This window comes from Nomascus leucogenys, chromosome 2 (genome assembly GCF_006542625.1).
Source record: "Nomascus leucogenys isolate Asia chromosome 2, Asia_NLE_v1, whole genome shotgun sequence".
Taxonomy (NCBI): Eukaryota; Metazoa; Chordata; class Mammalia; order Primates; family Hylobatidae; genus Nomascus; species Nomascus leucogenys.
The window spans coordinates 43,306,942-43,330,147 of record NC_044382.1 but is presented as its reverse complement, the minus strand read 5'-3'; the positions used below and the strand labels follow the sequence as shown (position 1 = coordinate 43,330,147).

Sequence of the window (23,206 nt, the reverse complement as noted above, 5' to 3'; positions counted from 1 at the left end):
GCGCATCTGCCTACCTTCTGGCCAAGGAAGAGGCTCTTGGTGGAGAGGACTGTGAAGCCGTCGGCAGGTGTGCCCTCGGTCGTGCTGTCGGCGCTGGCTGCCTTACTGACTTCACCCTGCTTCTTCTTGCACAGACAGAAAGGTCAGAATGTGGGCCACACAGACACAGGCATCCTAACAGAGAGGCAGCTCCCAAGCCTCACCCCTAACACTCAAGGGGAAACAGGAAACTAAACCACAACCAGTTCTCAGCATTTCTCCAAGGGGGAGCTCAGATTCATTTTGAGGTACAAGAGTTCTATGGAGTGTGTTAAGTTATATTTTAATCACTTTATGATCTTAAAAAAAATCAGCCACTTAAAGGTAAAACTTCACTTTACAGTGATCATTTAGAATAGAACCATTTTCATAAATTCAGACCAAGTAAATGTCTCTTAATTAAGGATCTTTAAGTGTCTTTCCTTTCTAGATGTCTGTAATACTATTCGAGCTTAAGAAGAAAAACTGTTCTAGGTCACTAGTTCTCAAAAAGCAGACGAAGGACTATAACCCTCTAACCTTCCTGACTCCGTGAGGTCAGACTCGCTTCCACCCTCCTTCATTAAAGCCAGCGTTAGAGAAGGACGCATGTGGTGGCTGTGGTGAACCATCTGTCTCCCTGGGGACCACTTGACCCATGGTTCTTGGCTTGGTCTTCAGCTTCTTCCTCAGCATTATTAAGACTGAAATATGTATGCCCTGGAGTTCCCAAGGATCTTCTGAGAGAGGTACATGACATGGAGAGTTTAAGAAACCAACTTTCCGATTGTCTACTTCCTAACATTTTCCTACAACTGATCTGCCCTAAGAAGGATCTACACCTGTGGTCAAGGTTCCACGCCAGAGCTCCTTTCATAACTACCCTCCTCCCACTTCCCAGAGTAAATATTAATATGGCACACCACTGTGGGAGTAGGGATACATGTTTTTGGCATATTTCTATTAAGGACAAAGCCTGTATTAGAAATGGATACTTTGGCTAATTTCGAGATTTTCTGCATTCAAATAAATTGTAGAGTAAGGATAGTGAGAACAACATTGGTTTTCATTTAGACACTTCACCTTTCCCTTCCCCAAATTATTAATAAAAAGTACTTCAGTCCTGAGGGAGGGTCTAGTGGGAGGAAATCCAGAAAGAAGGGGTGAGAAATATTACAGATGGCCATGCCTTCCTGAAGGATAAATCTGAATAAACTCAGGGTAAGGCCTGTGTCCTATCCATTTGCCTATTTAGGATTCAAATTCATTAACATGAGCATATTAACTTTTTTTACTTACAATGAAAAGTAAGGTCTAATTTTGCTAATGGCTTTTAACAATAAGGGCTGCTTTAGCAATTATGTTATATGGCAAACATTTTTCCTAAATTTAGTGAGCTAAATCTGAAGTTCCAAGGTTATGCTATAAATAAGAGAAAAAGCATTTTATCAAGAAATACAGTACTGGCAAAGATACATTACAAATTATCACTATTTTGATTTTCCTATTGAGTGTTTAACATTTGATGAGTGAAAGAGAAACAGTTATAATCAACAATTATACGGTAAATCTTAGTGAAGCCCTTTTTGATATACTTTACAGGAGCCAAGAATAGGACAGGCTGCATAACAGACTTTCACAAGTCAGGTGTTTTTAATCCTGTGCTTTCAACAAAACTGAAGCAATACCTAATTGAGTTAATAGCTGATAGATCTTCAGAAAACAGACTGGTGAAGTTAACAGTAATGGACCAGTGTTGATTTCCTTGTTGTGACCATGTATACCACGGTTATGTGAGATGTTAACAATGGGGAAACTGGGTGAGGGATATTCAAGAACTCTCTGTACTATCTTTGTAACCCTATGTAAATCTAACACTATTCTAAAATAAAACGTTTATTAAAACAAATTGATGAGATTACACTATGTATTGTTGGCATATATCAAAGAGTTCAGAGGACTGAATGATGTTGCTATAACAAAACGCTTTCCATTTCAATTTTTTTTAGTGAAAAAGATTTTCCAGACATTCATATCTAGAAATATATAAAAATAGGATGCTGAGCCCTGTTTCATTTCAACAATAAGTAATATTCATCTGAGGATACTTGAACTAGTTAGGGGGAAAAAAAATCCACCCAGCCCATTACAAGATGGTTTTCCAATAAAATTATACCTTTTCCTTAACAGTTATTAGAATTTGTAATGCATTTGTCAGTTTGATCAATTGTATATTATTAATAAATGTGCTAACTATCCAATCTTGTAGAATCTACTATTTAACGCTTTTATAAAAGTCAAAAAAGACTTTTTCAAAATTGAAATTTATATACATTATTTTTGTTGCAGAACTAAAAAATAGAATAGAAATGTGTTACATTAAGATGAAAGTTTGTGGGGCAAGCAAAAGAGAAGGAGAAAATAATGTAAATTTTCCAACTGTTAAAAATGGTCACAGGACATAAAAGTGATAGTACTCTGAAGTTTGAACTCTGAAGTTCTGTATTTGGGTCCTGGCTCCCCTAACAGCATGACTTTGGGAAAACTGCTCCTTTTCCCTAAGCCTCAGATTCCTTATTTGGAAAATAAGACTGGGTTTGGGAGTGGTGGCTCATGCCTGTAATCTCAACGCTTTGGGAGGCCAAGGCAGGAGGATACCAGCCTGGGCAACACAGCAAAACCCCACTGCTACCAAAAATACCAAAAAAAAAAAAAGAAAAGAAAAGAAAATGAGACTAAGACTGGAGAGTTCCTGATTAAACGACTGGCCTTAGAAAGTAGTAAAGCACTCTAGAGACAAGCCATCACTGCCTGGTCCTATATAGCCCGCCCACTTGGCAAAGAACTTCTGCCTTTTCCCTTCAAGGTTCCCACCCGACGGGACAACAGGGCAGGTGCTTAAGGTCGGCACAGTTGCTTGTGAGATGTTAACGCATTCAAATCATAGCAACTGTAACCAAGTTTTTCATAAAGCCTATTTTCTGAAATCATGTCTCTTCCTAATGTTTTGGTATTAAAATGCCCTTTCTTATGGCTGCATAGTATTCCATGGTGTATATGTGCCATATTTTCTTAATCCAGTCTATCATTGGTGGACATTTGGGTTGGTTCCAAGTCTGCTATTGTGAATAGTGCTGCAATAAACATACGTGTGCATGTGTCTTTATAGTAGCATGATTTATAATCCTTTGGGTATATACCCAGTAATGGGATCGCTGGGTCAAATGGTATTTCTAGTTCTAGATCCTTGAGGAATCGCCACACTGTCTTCCACAATGGTTGAACTAGTTTACACTCTCACCAACAATGTAAAAGCGTTCCTATTTCTCCACATCATCTCCAGCACCTGTTGTTTCCTGACTTTTTAATGATCACCACTCTAACTGGTGTGAGATGGTATCTCATTGTGGTTTTGATTTGCATTTCTCTGATGACCAGTGATGATGAGCATTTTTTCATGTGTCTGTTGGCTGCATAAATGTCTTCATTTGAGAAGTGTCTGTTCATATCCTTTGCCCACTTTTTGATGGGGTTGATTTTTTCTTGTAAATTTAAGTTCTTTGTAGATTCTGGATATTAGCCCTTTGTCAGATGGCCTTTGTAGGGACATGGATGAAGCTGGAAACCATCATTCTCAGCAAACTATCACAAGGACAGAAAACCAAACACCGCATGTTCTCACTCATAGGTGGGAACTGAATAATAAGAACACTTGGACACAGGGCGGGGAACATCACACACCAGGGCCTGTTGGGGGGTGTGGGGCTGGGGGAGGGATAGCATTAGGAGAAATACCTAATGTAAATGACAAGTTAATGGGTGCAGCAAACCAACATGGCACATGTATACATATGTAACAAACCTGCACATTGTGCACATGTGCCCTAGAACTTAAAGTGTAATAAAAAAAAAAAGTGCCCTTTCTTCTATGAAATGGAATCTACTAAGTGGTAGATTATTTTCATATCTCAGTTTGGGGGAAATAAAAGTTAGCAAGCAATTCTGTCAGCTCCAAAAAGACTGTTATAATTTTATATTGTCCTACAAACCCATAAATTTCCATGTATTGGACACTTGCCCGGCTTTGTTCTGAGCAGTAGAAAACCTGTTAGGTCAGAGTCAGCTGGGAGACATGTAAGAACCTGTAGAACTGAGCATCCAGAAAGACTTATGTAAAATCATCACCCCACGTTTACCTATGTTTAGTCTCTTATTCTAATGTTTGAACAGCCTAAAATTTCAATAGAAGGCCAGCAAATTTTTGTAATAGTAGCTTCTCAAACGAACCAATTCCTTTCTCTGGCTTCCCTTACCAGAACATTAATCACTCAATTTGTAGTTTAAATATTCCTCAACAAGAGAAAGAGGCACTCTACCAAAATCACTTTGGGCTTTTGCCGGGTGGTAAGGAGCAAGCCTATATTTATGATCTAGGAGGGTAGTTTTCACATGGGGATAGGGTGAAGTTTGTTGATGGTTTGTTTGTGTTTGAAAAAATCCCTGGTGAGATCATTATTTATCCAAAAGTTTGGCAAAAACTGGCTTCTTAGAGATCCCCTGAAAGTTATCCTATGATTCTTAGTGTACATCTGATGGATCTTAACCTGAGGGACGAAATTAGGCATAGTTTCCTTTGAATTTTAGGTATTTTATTTTATGCATTTGGAATCTTTATCTCGAGTAAGGGTCCCCAGGCTTCCCTCACTGCCAAAAGTATCCATGTTACAAAAATGTTAGGGAGTCCACAGGCAAGTCCTATCACGTTCTCTTAAGAGGGGCCAGGCATGCTCCCACCTCAGGCCTACTTGCCATTCCTCTGCCAGGAGCTCTCTGTCCCCAGTCACTTGAATGGCCAAATACCTTACTCTGCTGGGGCTCTGCTCCAGTATCATGAGAGTAACCTCACCTCTCTGCCTATGTAAAATAATACTGGCTCTGCCATCATGCCACTTTATTTTTGTCATAGCAGCTACTCCCTCCCGCCTTCTGTAATGAATCTGCACCTCCTCCCCGAACACTGAGGGAAGGCAGGGACTTTGTTCTCTGCCACATCTCCACTACTGAGAATAGTAACTAGTGCATACAGACTAGATACAAATTGGTCTAATGAATATTCATTTTTTTAAAACTCAGTATTAAATGTTAAAAAGATGAGGTGGTTTTTGAGATTAATGTAGTTAAAATGCCCTAAAAGTGAGTAATAGCCAAAGCTAAAAATATACTCACTCTTTGCCTCAGTAAGTTCACTTTGAGGACTTTATCCTATACATTTACTTGCACGTGAGGACAGAGATCCACAAACAATGACAGTTACTGTGTGTCAGAATGAACGCTAGAACAATCTAAAAGTCCACTTGTAGAAGGGTGATGATATGGTTTGGCTCTGTGCCCCCCCACCCAAATCTCACCTCAAATTGTAATCCCCATAATCCCCATGTGTCAAGGGTGAGACCAGGTGGAGGTAACTGGATCACGGTGGGTGATTTCCCCCGTGCTGTTCCCATGACAGTGAATGAGTTCTCATGAAATTTGATGGTTTTACAAGTGTCTGGCATTTCCCCTGCTTGCTCCTCTCTCTCCTGCTGTCCTGTGAAGAGGTGCCTTTTGCCATGATTCTAAGTTTCCTGAGGCTTTCCCAGCCATATGGAAGTGTCACTCAATTAAACTGCTTTTCTTTATAAATTGCTCAGTCTTGGGCCTTTCTTCACAGGAGCGTTAAGAATGGACTAATTCAGCTGGCTACACTGTTTTTATATATCACATAAGTGACCAGTCATCCCATGCAACACTAAAGCAGCTCTACATGCAGAGACATGGAAGGACTGCCCAGAATACGACAGGGGCAGTGAACACAGGTGCCAGACATTGTTCTATGCACTTCCATGAATTCTGTGAAGCCTCACAACCACCTTGTGTTACATCTCCTTTTTAAAGATGAGGAAACTGAACACCAGAGATGTTCTGCAACCTGCCAAGATCATGCAGCTAGGAAATGGCTAACCCCAGAGCCTGCACCCTTAGTCACTGTGCCACACTACTAAAATAGGGCGCTCATATGATTTTTATTTAAAAAAAAAAAGAACAAGTAGGATGGGGAGGGATTTACATCTCTACATGCTTTTATATGCATAGACTTTCTGAAAGGAGACATAAAAACTCATTGAGTGTGCCCTGGGGAGAAGTAAGGTGAGGGACTACAGTGGGAGCAAAACTTTTTTTTACTGCATACTCTTTTGTCCAAACTCATACATATGCCCTACTCAAAAACATTATGTAATACGCATATGGTTACTGAATTGTAAGGCTGGAATGGACCTGATCATTTTATAAGTGGAGGTAAATTGAGGCATAGAGAGGGAACAGACTTGCCTGAAGCCACCCAAGTAGAGAGAAGCCCTAGTGTACAGCCAGGCTCTGGACACCCAGCCCCTGGTGCAGTTTGTTGCCTTCTCCAACCATTTCCACTATAGCTGACTCAGCTGTCACAATTGGAGATTTTCAAAACCTCCAAATTATGTAGAATTGTGGGAAAAATTATGATTTGGAATTCAAGTGTTGACACCTGAAAAATACCAACTCTCACTACAAGTGCTTTAGCATGTTACTAAGGCTTTCTCTGCATGTCCCTGGAAAGGTTATTTTCAGAACGTTCCACTTAAACCTAGAGATGCAGGGTTTTCTGCTGTTTCTGGGAGCTGACACCACAATTTACATTAAACAAATGTTTTGAAAATTAGCTGTTCACGGTTCCAATTTCAGCTTCCCCCAGGGTTTAATGTTAGCCAAATACTGGTACAGTAAGCAGACAATGTGTTTTATTGTGTGGAAGAAAAACAGACCACCATAACAGGCTTCCTGCTTTTGTAATCAAGGGAAAAGTTGAGTGGTCCAGTGATTATTGGCATATGGTTATTAGAAACACTAAGTTCCAAATATAGCTACTAGGAGCTAAAGACACCCCTACTCCAAATACTTCAAGTCCAAAAAGTAAGATGAATTCCTAGTGTTTACTAAATTGGGAAGTTCAGAAAGTCATAGAACAAAAACTACGAGGGGAAGACTAGAGTAACGGGAACAAGATTCAGCCCAGGTTTGCCAGCAGACACTGGCATCTGAGAGACCCACTCAAATATCAACAGTGAACGCATGAAGGAGGGCGATGGCTCAGGACACAGCCAGGGCAAAGGCTAAGCTGAGGACGTGGTCTTGCCCCTGCTGTCCTCAGCATCAAGGGCCCTGCTCTTGGGCAGCCAGGTCTCTGGGGCTCATAATCAAAAGATGATAGATTCAATATCTTCGTTGCCTTTTTAACATCTAAAAAGGGTTGCACAAGCACTTTCCTCCTGCCTTCCCTTCCCTGCCCTCCTCCCAACTGCATATGTTGAAAGGGAAAAAGAAACTGTCCAATCTGCTAATTCTATAGTTAGCAGGAATGAGCAGTGGAGCATTCTGTGAAATCCCTGCCTGGCCTCAAGTCTCTTCCAGGACTCGTGAGCTAGGTGGAATGCAAGTGTCTGGAAATAACTTACAGGACACTCTTCAATATTGGGTTTCTCTCTCAAAGAGTTGGGAGTGATTCTGGGCCTAAGGGTGGGTGGCATGTTGGCAAGAGGAATTTAGATTGTGTGCAGGCAAAGAAATACAGCCTCTTCCACCTCAACTAAAGAAAGCTCCACAAACAGTGTGGATGCAAGAAGGTTGGGGGTCACAGAAGATGTCCCTGCATACGGGTGAAAGCCAGTCTGCCTGAGCCACAGGCAGGCTCAAAGGAGAGGACATGCTGACAGGACAGGAGGAGCTCTGTTCACCTGGCCACAGCTCCTTGAGCCTGTCCTGGGAAGGTGTCCTCACTGTCTCACTCAGGTAAGAGGATTTGGACTCATGTAGGAAGAACTTCCTGACACTGCATCATTATATTCCACAGGGCATTTCCAGGGACTTCTTATTGAGGATCTTGCAAAATACAGAGGTCACCTTCTGCCATGGGTAATCTCCTCCTGATCTGGCTGGAGGCCAGAAGGAGGACTCCTTAAGGGGTACCTCAGAGCAGGGCAGCCTCAAGATTCCATTTTCTTAGAGACCAAGCTTTGGTGGCACTGTCCATTGTTTGTTGGCTCTGGAGGCTGTGACAACAGCTGACAAGTAGGACTGGGCAAAGAAAATGTATCCCAGTTGCCTTGTAGTCTCCAGCTCATGCTCAGACAGGTGAGCACAGCAATCACAGGCCTGGACCTCTGGAGGGTGCTCCTCCACACTGAGGATCATGACCTGGAGTCTGCTGGCCTTCCCCACCCAAGATGACATTGGATAACACTAGTGAGAGGGTTTCTACCACCTAGGACCCAGCCAATCCAAGTTAGGCCCAGGAAGAAGCACCTGAGTAATACATCCATTTTCCTCCTTGACAGAGGCAACCATTCTAGAGTGAACTGTCTAGAGCGCCCTGATGGAAGACATGCAGCCATGGCAACACGAGAGTTCTGCAATTGAGCATCTGGGCATGTAGGTAGCTGGCCACAGGACTAGACAGTGGCCGTCCCCTAGCACAGGGAAGCCCCCTTCCCACAGGTGTGTGCATCTCCCTGGAAGGGCCAGCTTGGGAGTCCTTCCAGCTTGAGGCTATCCCTGAAAGCCCACCATCCATCCCCCTTGCCCACAGGGGTTCTGTCCTTCAACTGGGTCTAGACTCTGGGAGGGCCTCCTGACTCTGGCTACTTGTGTTGGACTAGCCCCTCTGGGGTGTAATCAGCTCCTACATGTTCCTCCTTTATTCTCCCATCAGTGGGATGAGCCCACAGGGGGAATGGGGCAGGGGGCCCTGGTAACCCTGTTTATCTGTACCCCATCCTATCCCACTTCATACATTCTGGCCAAATCACATACCTTGGATTTCCGGGCCCCTTTCTTGCCTCCTGCTTTTTTAGACACAGGCTTCTTCTGGGATGGAGACTTGGCCTTTTTGGCTGGGGGTGGTGTGATGATGGCTTCCAACTTTCCTTTGGATCCCCGCTTCTTCGCTAGCAACTCGGGGTGGATGTTGGGTAACACCCCCCCACTGGCTATGGTGACTCCTTTTAGCAGCTTTCAGGAAAACCAGAATAGCAGACGGTGAGCCAGATACCCTGCTTCTAACCTTCAAGAAGCCAGCCCTGCCCAGGACAGTCTTGCTTTGGGTTGGTGCAGCTCCTTCCTCCATGGCATCCTCCATGAGGATGCTGCCAGGACTCAGGCTCACTGCTCAGGGATCCAGTCCCGAGTCCCTCACTCAAATGGAATTTAGATCATCTCTCTCCTTTCGGGAGAGCCAAATACCTTGTTTTATCCTGCTTCCCCCAACACTCCCAATAAGGCCTTGGGAAAAAACTGCCATGGAAGGCAGGGAAGCTGCTAATTAATCCAAAAGGCAGTCCACACCTTTCATAACCAGCCAACACCAAAGCCTCTCAGCTATGTTTCTTGGGCAGTATGACCACCTGCTCAAACATCAGTGGGAGATGGCAGAGGCCCATACCTGATTCAGCTCTTCATCATTGGCCACAGCCAGCAGGATGTGCCGGGGTGTGACCCGTCCCTTCTTGTTGTCTCTTGCTGCATTGCCAGCCAGCTCCAGAATCTCCGCTGTGGGGAGCAGAGATGAGTGTATGGTCATGTTAGAGGACCATGTGTCCCCGCCCCGGTCCCCACATTCGCAGTGCCAGGAATGGGCAGAGGCAGCTGCTTCAGGAAGCAGCTACCCTGAGGTGAAAAGCTGTGGGCAGAGTCACAGAGGTGCTGAATGGCAAAGCTGAGTGGGACCTAGGAAGCCCCAGATCCAATGCCCTTGTTTGGGAGATGAAGGAACTGAAGCTGAGGGAGAAGGGACCAGCTGAAGATCACTCAGTGAGTGAGTGAGTGGGAGGGCTGAGATCTGAACCCAGTTCCAGCTCCCATTTCCCAGAAAGGATGCTTGCAGTTAGCACTGCAGATGTCACTAGGGCCAAACCCAAAGTCCTCAGTGTGGTCCCTGAGAGTATACCATGCCTGCTTATAGGGTTTCAAGGACAGGATGGCTTGCTATTGAGGAGGCCTGTTAAATCTTTGTTGATTACATCAATGCTGAATGCCTGCACATCTGGATGCAAAACTGGAAGGATGTGACTGGATTCTTTACAAAGTCAATGTCATAAATACATTTTTTAAAGTGTGTACGTGTAGGGGGGGTTGTTGTAGATTCAAAAAGGCTAAAAAGATGTAACAGCCAAATATAATGTGTCACTCCTTGATGAAATCCTGATTCTTTTAATAAAAGCTAGGAAAGTCATTTTGGAGACAACTGAAGAGCTCTGAATGTGGACTGGGTATCAGACACAGGGGATTATTAATTTTCTTAAGTGTAATAATGGTATCGCCATTCTGTAGGGAGCATCTTATTCTTAGGAGATACATGCTGATGTATTTAGGGGTGAAGCATCTTGATGCCTACAACTTGCCCTCCATTCTGAAAAAGCTCTAAGGAATAAAGCAAATATGGCAAAATGTTAACAGTTGTTAAATCTAGGTATATGATTATAAGAACATTCCTCTTTCAAAAACTTTCTGTCATTTGCAACAACGTGGATAAACCTGGAGGACATAATGCTAAGTGAAATAAGCCAGGCACAGAAGAACAAATATAGCATGAACTCATTTCTATGTGGAATCAGGGACTGGGGGTGCGGTCGGGGTGAATGTTGGTCAAAGGACATAAAGTTTCAGTTAGACAGAAGTTTTAATGATCTATTGTGCAGAATAGTAACTATAGTTAACAATCGTGTATATTTAAAAATTGCTAAAATAATAGATTTTAAAAGTTCTTAACACAAGGAAATAAGTATGTAAGGTGATGAAATAAGTGTATTCTTGACATTCTGTATGTTTGAAGTTTTTCAAAATAAAATGTACGTGAGAAAAGAAAAACTAGAAGGGCTATGAGCATAACCCATAGTTAGTACTAAGTTAGAGTTGATTTACCTGCCATCTGGGCACAGTATCACAAGACAAGACAGGTTTTCCACAGCACCAAAGATGGTGGGAATTAGTAAGTACCCTTTGGCAAAACCTGGTTTTCTCCTTGGCATTACAGTTCTCTTGGTAACCTGTCAACCTCATCACTGTCTCCTTGTTTTCTTAGTGAGGCATACGGATAGACCCAGAATGGATCTTATATTCTCCACTTCTGCAATTCTGCCCATACTGGGATGTCATTCTAGGCTACCCTTCTAGGCCCAACTCAAGTCTGACCTCCTTCCAGTACTAAAGAATTTCTAATATTTAGTTATGTTGTAAACACTAGATTTCTCCAGCAACATCAGCACTCAGAATCATTATGAAATAACTAGAACAAAATTCTAGCTGCATAAAAATCATCTGTTAAAAATTTACGGTATGACACAGGGCGTACAATTTTAAGAGGTACTAACAGCTCCACCCAATGCAAAAAACCTGCTGTATGTGTGTAAAGCTGAAAAATTGCTTGGCTACTCAAGGAAACTCTCATATTAGCTTTGGGGGCAGGGGTGGGAGGAGATCAGACACACTTGAAATAGCAGGTTTCCCCCTAAATCCAAGGCAGGAATTCCTTTGCTCGGTAATCACCATACTGATGACACACAACTCTGTGCTTGGCAGCAGGGACCCAAAGCACCAGGAGGCCCCTGTCTTCTCAGTGTTCCCAGGCCTGCAGGGCTACACATGCCAGTGATACAGAGAGTGATAAAGAATGCCACAGGGTCCCTTACCTGGGCTTTATACATGTGAGAGCCACAAAACTAAGGCAGGGTGGAAGGCAAGATAGCCAGTGCTTACATGGAATCTGGTGGAGGGACTCACATTTCGCACTTTCACCCATTAGGCTCCACAAGGCTATTCCCTTCCCTGTACCAGTGTCAGCACAGTTTAGTTTACCAGTGGAGGAGGGAGATGGCCACCCAGCATTTTCACTGAAGCTTCCCTATCATTGATCGTGGTAGAGTCCCAATGCCCAGCAGTGATGGGCCCACCTTGGCCAAGCCAAAAAGGTGCCTGTGATGCCTATGTGACCTTGGGCCCTGGGTACTGTGAATGCAGAAGCGCCTGCCAGGCCAGCCCAGCTTGGCCTTCATTCTCCTGTGTTCATGGACAGGAGAGCACATCCGTAATGCCACTGTCCTGCCCACGGCCCAAGAGAATGCCAAACCAAGAGTCTAAGCCCAGCAAGAACACAGAGCCTGGGAGCAATGGAACAGGAAGGAGAGTCAGCCACGATGGGCCTGGGCAGAAGCCTCACGGCAGGAAGGCCTAAGAGGCATATCAAGCACCACTGAGCTGTAGCCCACTTTGCTGGCTTCCCCTCCCTTCTTCAACCTTCCCCTTTTGGAGGCCACAGCGAAGTTTTGGGCCATCGGTATCTGCACAGCCAGAATATACAGGAGGAGGCTGATGGAATACAATCTTTTGACCATAATGTGCCAAGAATGCTTTATCTGCCCCCTCATTAACAGAGAGGAAGGGAGGGAGAAGGAGAATGCCCACAGTGGTGACCTGTTTTGCTAAGTCCTAAGCCCAACCCTCTGGCAAGAAAATCGTTTGAAGGTACAGTTTCTCAGGAAAGTGGAGGTGGCCTGTTTCCTCTTCCTGCCCAAAACGTTGGAGGAAGGCCCTCCCTGAGAGAAGGCTCAGTGGCCGTTGGTGGTGGGGGAGGAGGGGAGGGATGTGGTCTTTATTTTCTGCAGTGCTGCCTTCACTTTTTTTTGTGCAGGAAAAATGAGAATGATGGATAAAAAGACCTGAAGAGTGTGGTTGGGCCCCTGACTTGGGTGAGGGCAGGTAGTATGTAAAGAAGAAAAGAAAGCAATAGAGTAGCCCAGAAGTAAGCACATAGGGCGGAGAAATCTGAAAATGGATTCTCCAGGAGCTAGAGGACATTCTCCCTGGCTTCGCAAGCTTTACCCCTTTATGCTCTTACTTTGTGACTGAAAGTTCAGTAGCCTCAGTTTCTCCATTAGAGAAACTTGAAGGACCGTGCGCATGTTTTGCTATTCAACTGGGAATCAGGGATGCCACACTGGACCAACCTGTAAGTGACAGTGAGTAGCAAGTTGGATGAGGAGGGGCAGAAGGAGGAGCATCTCAGCTCCTTGGAAAGAGCTGGGAAGGGATGTCATTCTGTTGCCTTCTTTACCAAGGAGCCCCAAAATCCAAGACTCTTCCTTTTTGCAAAACCCCAGCTCATCTTTGATCTGCGCAAGCCAAAATTACTGCCTCTCCATACTCCTACTGCCACAGAGTGGCCCCTCAGCCCTGTGGGTAGGGAGGAGGGAGCTGTGTCAAGTAGGGATAACAAAGAGGGGCACAGATCCACCTTCCAGCTAGTTAAGCAAGAGCTTTATCTTCTGTTTACTCTTGCATTTTTTTTCAGATGGATAGTTACCATAGTAACCCCATCGTTAAGGGACACATAAAACAGAGCACCTCAGAAACACACCTTTCATGAGAAGTATGTTCAGTGTCCCACCCCTCTCCTGTGCTGCAGCAGCAGAGGGCCGGGGCATTTCACCACGGCCAGGGAAGACGGAGGGTGCCTGACTTAGCAAAAGCAGTAACCCAGAGTACACACTCATCTCCTGCCAACCATCAGTAATACCCACCCTCTCATCCTTAGTCCAGGTTTAGAAAAAGCCATTGTAAAGGGCTTTCCTGGCTAAGAAAGAGTTGTCTGCTGCAGAGAGAGTAGAGGTGCAAAATGCCAGCAACTCAACAAGATGGAAGGGTTCCCATCTGCTCCCCAGGGCATGTTCCTATTCGAAGGGGCGTGGGGGAGGGGAAGAGGGTGACTGACTGCTGAGGAATTGGGACAGGGCACACATCACCAAAGGAGATGTCCTGATGTAGTTTTCTTCCCTGTAAGTGATCCTCTGCTTTGCAATAATATGGAGGGCAAAGTCATGGAGGCCCCAGGCTCGGGGCTGTACAGCAATGCCTGCCTGCCCCCCATGCACACTGGGATGGCCGTCACATTCCCACCAGCAAGGAGGGCTTTCTCCTAGGCTAGAACAGAGCCAACTTCAACCTCTGCCTCAACCTGAATGGAGCCTATGCCTTCCTACAAGGGGGAGGGTGGGTTCTTGCACTCAATTCATATCATGTTTTGGAAGGTTTTATGAGTCTCTAAATGTTTTGTCTGTGGCTGGTCTAAAAGAAAAGCGATTCTGAGAAAGATAACCAGGAAAACACCAGATCTATGGACACAAAAATCCTTTTCTCCAGAGTTTCCAGAGCTCAGCCCTTGGATTCTCCCTTGAAGGGAATTTTCAGGAGCCACAGCCTGGAGGCTGTAAACAAAATAAATGGAATCCATAAGAAACCACAGGAAGAAACTGGGAAAAGAGCAATTAGGAGATGAAACAGAATCCCTTACCAGGTTCTCCACCCCATCAAGCCAAGTCTTCTCAGTCGGTGACAGTCTAAGTTTTGTTACCAATGACCAATACTAGACTGATTTGGGGCCCAAGGCGCTTAGGGTCTGCTCTGAAGAGGACTGTAAGTGTGGTAAAGTTCCCAATTATAAATGGTGCAAAGGGAACAAGTTGAATGGTGAGCAAACTGGCTAGCTCATTAGTTCTTCTAAGATTTTTGTTTTTCAAAACACATAAGCCTCTGGTTCTCACTCCTGGCCAGGGCCAGTCTCTGGCAACTAGTGAGTGGCTGGCACCATCATCTGTAGTAGCTTAGATGATGCAACCATATTCCCTCTCCTCAGAGCTGCAAGCCCTGCAGGGACACCCTGGGCCAAACGTTCCCCAGTTTCATTGAACATGACTGTTTTAAGGCCGCTTGACAAAATTCCCACATCCTTGGATAACAGCATGGTTTGGCAGCCTTTTTGACTACAGACCAGCTGTCTGAACATGAATACCTTTGACAGGTCTGCTTTCCAAGTTCACCCAGAGACAAAAGGCTTAGGGTCCTTTTTCTTTTTTCCAAATGTCTTGAACTAAAACATATCTGTTGTATTGAAGCATTTTGTCTATCTTCCTTCAGCAAGATGAAGTCATGGTTTGCAGAATTAGACTCCTAACAGCTAACAGGTGATGTGTTGAGGCTGAGCCAAACTCTAAACACAGCCCTTGCAATAGGAAAGAGTCAGGGGCTTTAACAGAGCTGTTTGAAGCTCTGTAAAACAGAGCTCATTTAACAAAAGAAATGCTGAAAATAACAACCAGAAATCAAAGAAAAGCAAATGTTCACGTAATCCCAAGGAGAAAACATGTTTGCCACAAAGCCAACAACATGACAAGGAATCTGTTTATTGTATTTCTTTCAATTCATCATCCTTCCATCAGCAGTCCTTTGAGTTCAGAACTGTTTTACACCATTCCAGGAGGCCTTAACCCAATCAACCCCAATCGGAAGGTGATGCTAAGAGCTTCCTGCATTCTGACCACACCGCAACCTCCTCCAGTTCCCTTGGCGGCTCTGAGTGTTTGCAGCCGCATCCCAGAATCCACTGCCCCCATCCCACCTTTTCAGGAGGTGAGTGGCAGGGTCTGACACCTGCCGAGCCATCAGCTCGGAGCTCTGGGCCACAGCAAAGCTCTCCATCTGCTTGTCCCTGGGGCCTCAAAGGAACCAGAATTCCACAGAGAAAATAAAACCTACAGCAGTGATTGAAAATAGTATTCCAAAGATGGTTCCGAGTCTGACACAAACTCATCTACTGTTGTCAAGCCCACTGCAGACTCCTCCAAAAAGTCCAGGAGCCAGGGGTCTCAGAGACGGCATTTGGTCCAGTCCTCTGCCTTCCCACAAAATCTCCCAATAAGATGGAAATGCAGCTTAATTTGGGAATCTGTAAAGTAAGTTCCACTGACTGGAACTTTCAGCCCTATTTCAAAGTAAAAAATAAATAAGTTTACATTATACATAATAACAAAACGGAGCTATGACTCTTAGCAAACATTACCTTAATCTAACCCACCAACCCAACTCAGTGCCCAAATATCCTCCTTGTCAGGAAGTTTTCCTCTGCCTTCCTCACCTCTGGTGCTGTTTCAGCTACCCGCTCTGTCTCCAGGGGAGGGCAGCAACCGTGAATGGCACCGTGGTGAGAGCCCGAGGTCTGCTGACAGACCGTTGGGGTTTGGATCTCAGCTCCTGCAATTATCTGCAAGATGTGGCCAAGTGCATCTAAGCCTCAGTTTCCTATTCTATACAGGGGGAGTGATAGCTGAGGTTACCTCTAGGCTTATGAGATTAATGAGTTACCAAATAAAATGCTTAGTATACTCAGTAAATTCAAGCTACTATTGTTGAGGCTACAACTGCACTCTTAAAAAAGTGCGACAATCTTGATTACCAGGAGAAAACTGCACTTCCTTTGCCTCGATTTCCTCTATCTATAACTGGATGATTTCGATGGGTGGACTTGTGCCAAAAGGAGGAAAAAAGCAACAGAAAACCTGGTGTTTCCTCTGCCAATAGTTTACTCTTTGCTGTTATGCTTAACAACTAACATATGTTCGAAAAATGCACTTGAACTCGATTAACCTCAGTGCTGCCAGACCTGCCTTGATGGAACACAGCACCCAGGGCGCCCCCACAGGCATCTCTACCTTGGAATGAGGTCTGGGGCTTTTGTCTGACCCCAGCAGAGCGTGCAGAGCCAGCGGCCCAGGCAGTAGAAGTCAAGGCCCTGGGAAGGAGAAGGTGCCTGGGTAGGCCCTGAGAAAGCTGTTCTACTCCAAGGCCTGGCTGGCAGCTGGGCAGGACCTCTGATCCACCAATCACTTGCTGTCAAGGACTCTCAATTAAATTACAAGGAAATGGTTAATATGTATGTTTGTTTTGATAGGGAAAACCACAGCCATTTGTTCTTAATTCATCTCAGGAAGGGGTGAACCATCAGCAATGTCTGCTGAAATGAAATGATTTGAAGAGTATGATGTAAAGAGGAAACTCATTTAAGGAGCCCTGTCATGGTACCATTTCCCAGATGGACTCAAAGGGAAAGAGCGAGGAGCAGAACAGTGAGTTTCGTGGGCTGCACTGTGTTGGGGGAGGAGGCGACGTCTGTGATCGGGCTACACATGTTCACCAAGACAGGAGCAGCTTCATCTACTGGGAGCAGAATCAGGGACTTGGTCAGAGGGAGACGTTTTGCTCTACTCCCTTTTGTGCTGTTTGAATTTATCTTCTGCATATTTTCCTTTCAAAATGAAAATAATTATAACACTAGATAGATGAGAAGCTGCAGGCACTTCTGCTATTGGCTGCCCCAGCTGGCCTTTGGTACCACAGGTCACAAGCCCCCTTATAACTCAGACACTCTGTCTCAGCCTGCTTAATCCTGCTTATCCCAAAAAACAGTTTTGAGCATATGAAGACTTTCTAGGTTCTTTTTTCATGGCTGTTTTTAGAACAGTGTGAGTGTGTCATAGAAAGGGAAGCCCCTGAAAGGGAACTATAGCTCCTGGGGTCTTTACCAGCCTGGCCTCTGTGCTGTCTGCCCGTGTGGATTCCCGACACTGAGGGCCGCTTGTCTAACGATTTGCCTAAGCTCCCAACACCTAGGATTCCACCTCCTCTTCGCTAAGGGGGCAATGAAAGGACATTGGCCAAAAAGCTGCCCACTCTCCAGCCCTCCTCAGTGCCACTGAGTGACACAAGCTCCCCATACCTGACTGGGCACTGCCCTCTCCAAGGCCTGCTGTGGGCAGGCTCCTCAGGGCAGCTCTCTGCCCAGTACCTCGCTTGCTCTGCCACTGCTACAGCAGCAGCTCTAACACGCACCAGACCGCCCCTTCCCTGCGGGCCAGCACATGTCACTCCAGGGGACTTCGCCCCTCCTGTGCTCACATCCACCTCCTGCCCGTGTGCTCTAGACTTTCCTCATCCCTGTCCAGGGCTGCCTATCCTTCAAGGCCTATCTTGCAGGACCCCTGTCCTCCCTGCCCATACCAGGCCATAGGAATGTCTCTGGCAATCACCCATGACTGTTGCAGTCTGTCCCCTCAGGCTGTGTCTTCATCGAGCCAGCCTTGGGGACCGGGCATTTACCAGTCTTCCTGAAGTGTCCGGTGGCTGCTTCAAGACAAAGGAAATGCCAAGTGGATGAAGTGCTCTGGGGTCCAATTCCTCTGACTGCTAAGGTTTCTGTGCTGTGTGACTTTGGAGAAGTTACTTAAACTCTGAGCCTCAATTTGCTCCTAAGAAAGCCGGGTGGTTTGAGGATTCAATGAGTTACCAAATGTAAAGCATTTAATCAGTGCCTAGCACACAGTAACTGTTCAACATACGGCAGATGTTTTGGAACTTAACTGTTCCACCTTTACCTAGAATTCAGAGCACTTCCCCCCAAGTCCCTAAAACTAGTATTACAAGCCACAGTTAGAATATGAACTAGAGACTGCCAGGGCCTGGGGTGGGAGTGAAAGGGCAAGAAAAACAATGCTACTCAAGTTAAGTACCCTCATTTTCTGAATGAACAGCAGATATTGACTTTTAGCAGTCAATACTCAGATTTATAGAGGCAACATAAATGTGAACCAAAGACTACCTCAGCTACCAATTACCACAAGGAGCATCAATCAGAATATCGATGGCAAGGGAAACCAACAGAGCCATTTCCAGAGGCCTTGGTTTTGTTTTCACATGTCTCCCACAGCTCTGCAGGGAACGCGCCTTCTATAAAATCCCAGAGTGTCCCCTGTAGGCAGATGGGGTAATATCAACCCCGTGAGAGGATATCTCAGCACCAGGCGCTACTATCGGCCTCTAAAGAGCCCAGCACTGGGTGCCAGGGAACCCACACATTCTGGCCACTAAATGGAAGATGCACTTGCCTAAAAAAGGAAGCAGGTGGGGTGGGGAGAGGAGGAAGAAAGGGAGGGATCCAGGGTCAGAGCGTTAGGCTGAGTGGAGCAGCCTGGCAAACCCAAGGAGGTTTTATGTCATCTTCTTGGCAACCAGAACTGGAAGAGGGTGGTGGGAAGAGACAGAGGGAGGCTGACTATGATTAATACCCTTTGGGTTTGTCTTCTTGCTAGAGTTTATAGCTCTGAGGAGTAGCTCTTTGCTTTCAGAAGATTTTACTCTGGATTGACTTGACTAGACATAGAAGCCTTCAGGCAGGAGAAAGCAAGCAAAAATACTGTAAATATGTTCTATCGGTTGCTGATATTTTAACAGGAAGACAGTGGGAGAGAAGACATTTGCGGAATTCTTACCTACTTCCTTCTCCTTTCAGTGACAAAGTCTTAATAGCTCTTTTAGAAGCCCGTCCTGATGGTCATCCACGGAGGACACCTGGGATGCTGGGTCCCACTCCTGGGACACTGCTATCTCTAATCAGCTGGGCAGCTCCTGACTTCGTCTGCTTTTCAAGGTATTGCCGAGACCTCCTCCGTGGCTTTTTTTTTGGCGGACATGAGGATCAGCCCTTGCTACATTTCTAACGCCCTCCTGTTTGCCAGCAACAGCTGCGCTGCTGCGTACCTCCCCTCACACAGGTGTGGCCCGCTCTGCCCCCGTGTTAATCCTAATCATGCTTCATTTAAAAATCCAGGGGTCTAGTTTAATTTTCATCCTCATCAATTTCCTCGTAGCATCTGACATTACCAATACTCCCTCCCCCTGAAACTCATCATTCCTCTAACTGGTCTTCCTAGCCTTCAATAAAAAACTATTTACCATGTAGCTGCGGAATATCTAGCCTTGTGCTGGGAGCTGTATACAAAGGTGAGGGAGGGGTGGGGGAGGCCTGGGATCACTAATGTGGCTCTGATGGAGGCACGTCATAGGTACCCTACAAATCTGTGGAAATCAACCATGATTCTTTTGACCCCAGCACCCAGCTTGGGACTTTGCACCTAACTCTTTCACAAATCAATCATTCTAAACGAATTACTAAACAAGTGAACCAAGCACTGCAGTGGTCAGGGGTGATTAAGGATGGCAGTGAAGGAAGGTTCTCCAAGGCCCAGGACTAATTTCATGTTTTAGAACACACACTTGGGTTCCGTAGCAGGCAGCATGAACTACAAAGCTATCATCCCAGGGAACGCAGCCCCAGGCTGGGCCCAGGATCCAGGCAGGCCTCAACTCACAGTCCCATGTCAGCCTCGAGGTTAGCTGAGGGGTCTAGGGGTGTTGAGGGATTAAGGGCAGATCAAAGATCCTCATATTCTCCCAAGATCTTGGCCCAAATATAAATAAGACAGCCTCTGCACACTACATGTGCCCATTATCCTTTTGATTTCCTGTATTTTTGCATTTTATTTTCTAGATTTTTAAATAAAAAGTGAAAAGATTATCTTTTAAAAGATATATAACATATACAAGAACTAGTAACATGGATTATCTCCTGGGAAGAGAACTGGAAATGCAAAAGAGCCGGAAGGGCAATGCATGTCTCACTGTATATCCTTTGACAGCATGTGAATTTTACCATTGGTGTTATTACTTCTTAGAGAAAAGAAGTTCAACAAAAGTAAAAAGACAAAGACCTACTGGATATGGGAAATAAGTACACAACAAGACAAACAGATAAAGCAGAAAATAAAAGTCCAGAAATAGCCCTAATTATATCTAGAAATTTCATGTCTGATAAAGGTGGCATCTCAGATCACCAGGAAAAAGATGAAATATTCAATTGTGTTTGGATAACTGGATAACTATGTGAAATAAAATTAACTTGATCTCTATCTCCCACCATATAACATGGTAAATTCCAAATAGGTCAAAGTATAAATGTGAAAAAATATAAAAATATTGAGCAAAAGCAGGAAGAAAAGTCTTTATAGTTTTGGAAGGAGGTAGGCTTTCCTAACAATGATTCAAAATCCAGCAGAAATAGATGCAAAGACTCCATATATTAGAATTATTTAAATAATGAATATAAAATAATCATGTGAAATATATTTAAATAAAACTTAAAATGAAGAGAAAAAAAGATGATAAAGAATGGCCAAGCATTAGCCAGGCACAGTGGCATACACCTATAGTCTCAGCTACTCAGGAGGCTGAGGTGGGAGGCTCACTTGAGCCCAGGAGACGGAGGCTGCAGTGAGCCATGATCATGCCAGTGCACTCCAGCCTGGGCAACAGAGTGAGATCCTATTTCAAAAAAAAAAAAGAAAAAAAAAGGCCAAGCAGATTCAAAAAAGAATGAAATAGGACTTCTATAAATGAAAATATGACTGAAATTTAAAATTCAGTGACTGAATCTGTTTAATACAGCAGATTAGATACAGCTGGAGAAAGAGTCAGTAAACACGAAGATAGTTCTAGAAGACAGATGAAAAGTAATTATCCAGAAAGTAGTCCAGAAAGACATGAATTAAAAACATGACTGAGATTAATAGATACAGAAGACAGAGTAAAATACTAACATATGTTTAATTTGTGTTCCATAAGAAGTGACTAGTATAAACTGTTTGAAGAAATGATGGCTGAAAACTATAGATGTGACAGACATGTTCAAAAACAGAAGTGGAGGACACGTATCACCAAAAGACCCTCACTAAATAAAATCCTAAAGGATGTACTTCAGTAAGAAGTAAATAGATCCCAAATGGAAGGTCTAGATAAAAACAAGGCACACTTAGTTTTGGTCACTCCTTTTTCCTTGCCTGATTCCAGAAACAGGTTTTGTGGTGCTGTGTGCTTGTCCATTGGCCCAAGCAAAAGCAGAACCCTTCATATGGAACTTGTCTACCCATCTGCAGACCCTGATGGTAGAAATAACAGTTGCATTTTGCCCTTCAAAGTGATATCATGAGATAGCAGTGAGATTCCTTTGACTTTTGAAGATTTCCAGGCACCATGGCTTATCTTCAAGATAGCAATGAGATTTTCAACAAATGGTGCTGGAACAACTAGACATCCACATGCGAAAAGGCCAAGTCTAGACACAGGCTTTACAAGCTTTACAAAAATTAACTCAAAATGGATCATAGACCTAAATGTAGAATGCAAACCCATAAAAATCCTAGAAGATAACACAGGAGAAAATCTAGATGACTTCGGGTTTGGCAGTAACTTCCTGGACACAACACCAAGGGTACAGTCTATACCATAAATAATTACTAAGCTGGTCTTTATGAAAATCAAGCATTTCTACTCTGTAAAGGACATTGTTAGGGGAATGAGAAGACAAGCCATAGAGTGGAAGGAAATATTTGCATGAAGAAGCAATGAGGTCTTTCCCCTCTCAGATCCAAGTATTATAGTCTGACCGCTGGCCTTGGGAGGGCAGGGGAAAATGAGCCCATTGCTTCACAAAGTAGGCCCAGATCATGTTTACACTCTCCTGAACAATTTCATGGACTCTTTAGGAGGACCATGAAGAACCAGCTAAAAACTGTTTTTGAGCTCTACAGCTGGATTCACATGCCCTGGGAGAAGCATGTTATCAAGCTATGCTGCACTTTCACGTCTTGGGCAAGATAGAGAAGTACTGGTGAAATTCCACCTCCTGGTGGCTTCCAGGCTCTAGTCTCAAACTCTGAGGCCTGACCCACTTGGGTCTGTTAACTTGCTGGCCATATAATACCACATCATCAGGGAAATGTCAAAGGCACATAGTGTTGAACTGATTCTTTTTCAAATGCTCAGTGAATGTTTATCCACCATGGAATCATCTATTCCTCAGGGAGACTGAAGGAAGATTGGCAACTTAGATTATGTGAGGAGCACCTCCTAAAGTACTTCACAATTTGCTTTGTAAGAGTATGCACTGTGATGTTTCTGTGACTGGCCGTCAATGAAGGTCATCAATAGCGTATGTTAATAACAACAAATAATTAGACTAGGGTCTGTCTTTTACACATACACAAAAGGCATTAAGTGTCAGCTGCTAAATCTGGGTAGTGGGATTATGAATGAGTTTGAGTTTCTTAATTTTCAAACAAATTACTCACATAACCAGAAAAGGGAACATGCACTTAAATATAGTCTGCACACTGTGAGTACCCACTGGAGTTTCAACTTCAGTGTTTTTTCTCTAGCTGTAACCCCCTGGCTCCTTAAAATTCTTAATCGTCCCTTTCCTGTGTGATGTGGTGTGGTGTGTGTGTGTGTGTGTGTGTGTGTGTGTGTGTTTTAATTTTAGGAAAACAGGGTGAGGGAAGGGCTTTGCAGAACACAGCAAATGCTGTGGCATAAGCCCCAGTGCAGCATGAGTGTCCAAGAAGGT

The 23,206-nt window shown here is 44.4% G+C and overlaps 1 protein-coding gene across 4 annotated transcripts in view; it reads right to left on the bottom strand.

Annotated features, from left to right (window-relative positions):
* The window catches only part of LOC100585611 (core histone macro-H2A.1), a 64,617-nt gene that overhangs the window by 26,052 nt on the left and 15,359 nt on the right, over window positions 1–23,206 (bottom strand). For 2 of the 4 annotated variants that reach the window (XM_030828850.1, XM_030828868.1), the window contains exons 3-5: window positions 9,530–9,636; window positions 8,902–9,099; window positions 15–125 (exon numbers count right to left, since the gene is read on the bottom strand). In XM_030828850.1, the coding sequence (XP_030684710.1) occupies window positions 15–125; window positions 8,902–9,099; window positions 9,530–9,636 (416 nt within the window). The remainder of the gene's footprint in view (window positions 1–14; window positions 126–8,901; window positions 9,100–9,529; window positions 9,637–23,206) is intronic. The other 2 variants (XM_030828861.1, XM_030828876.1) reach the window with 1 other exon arrangement.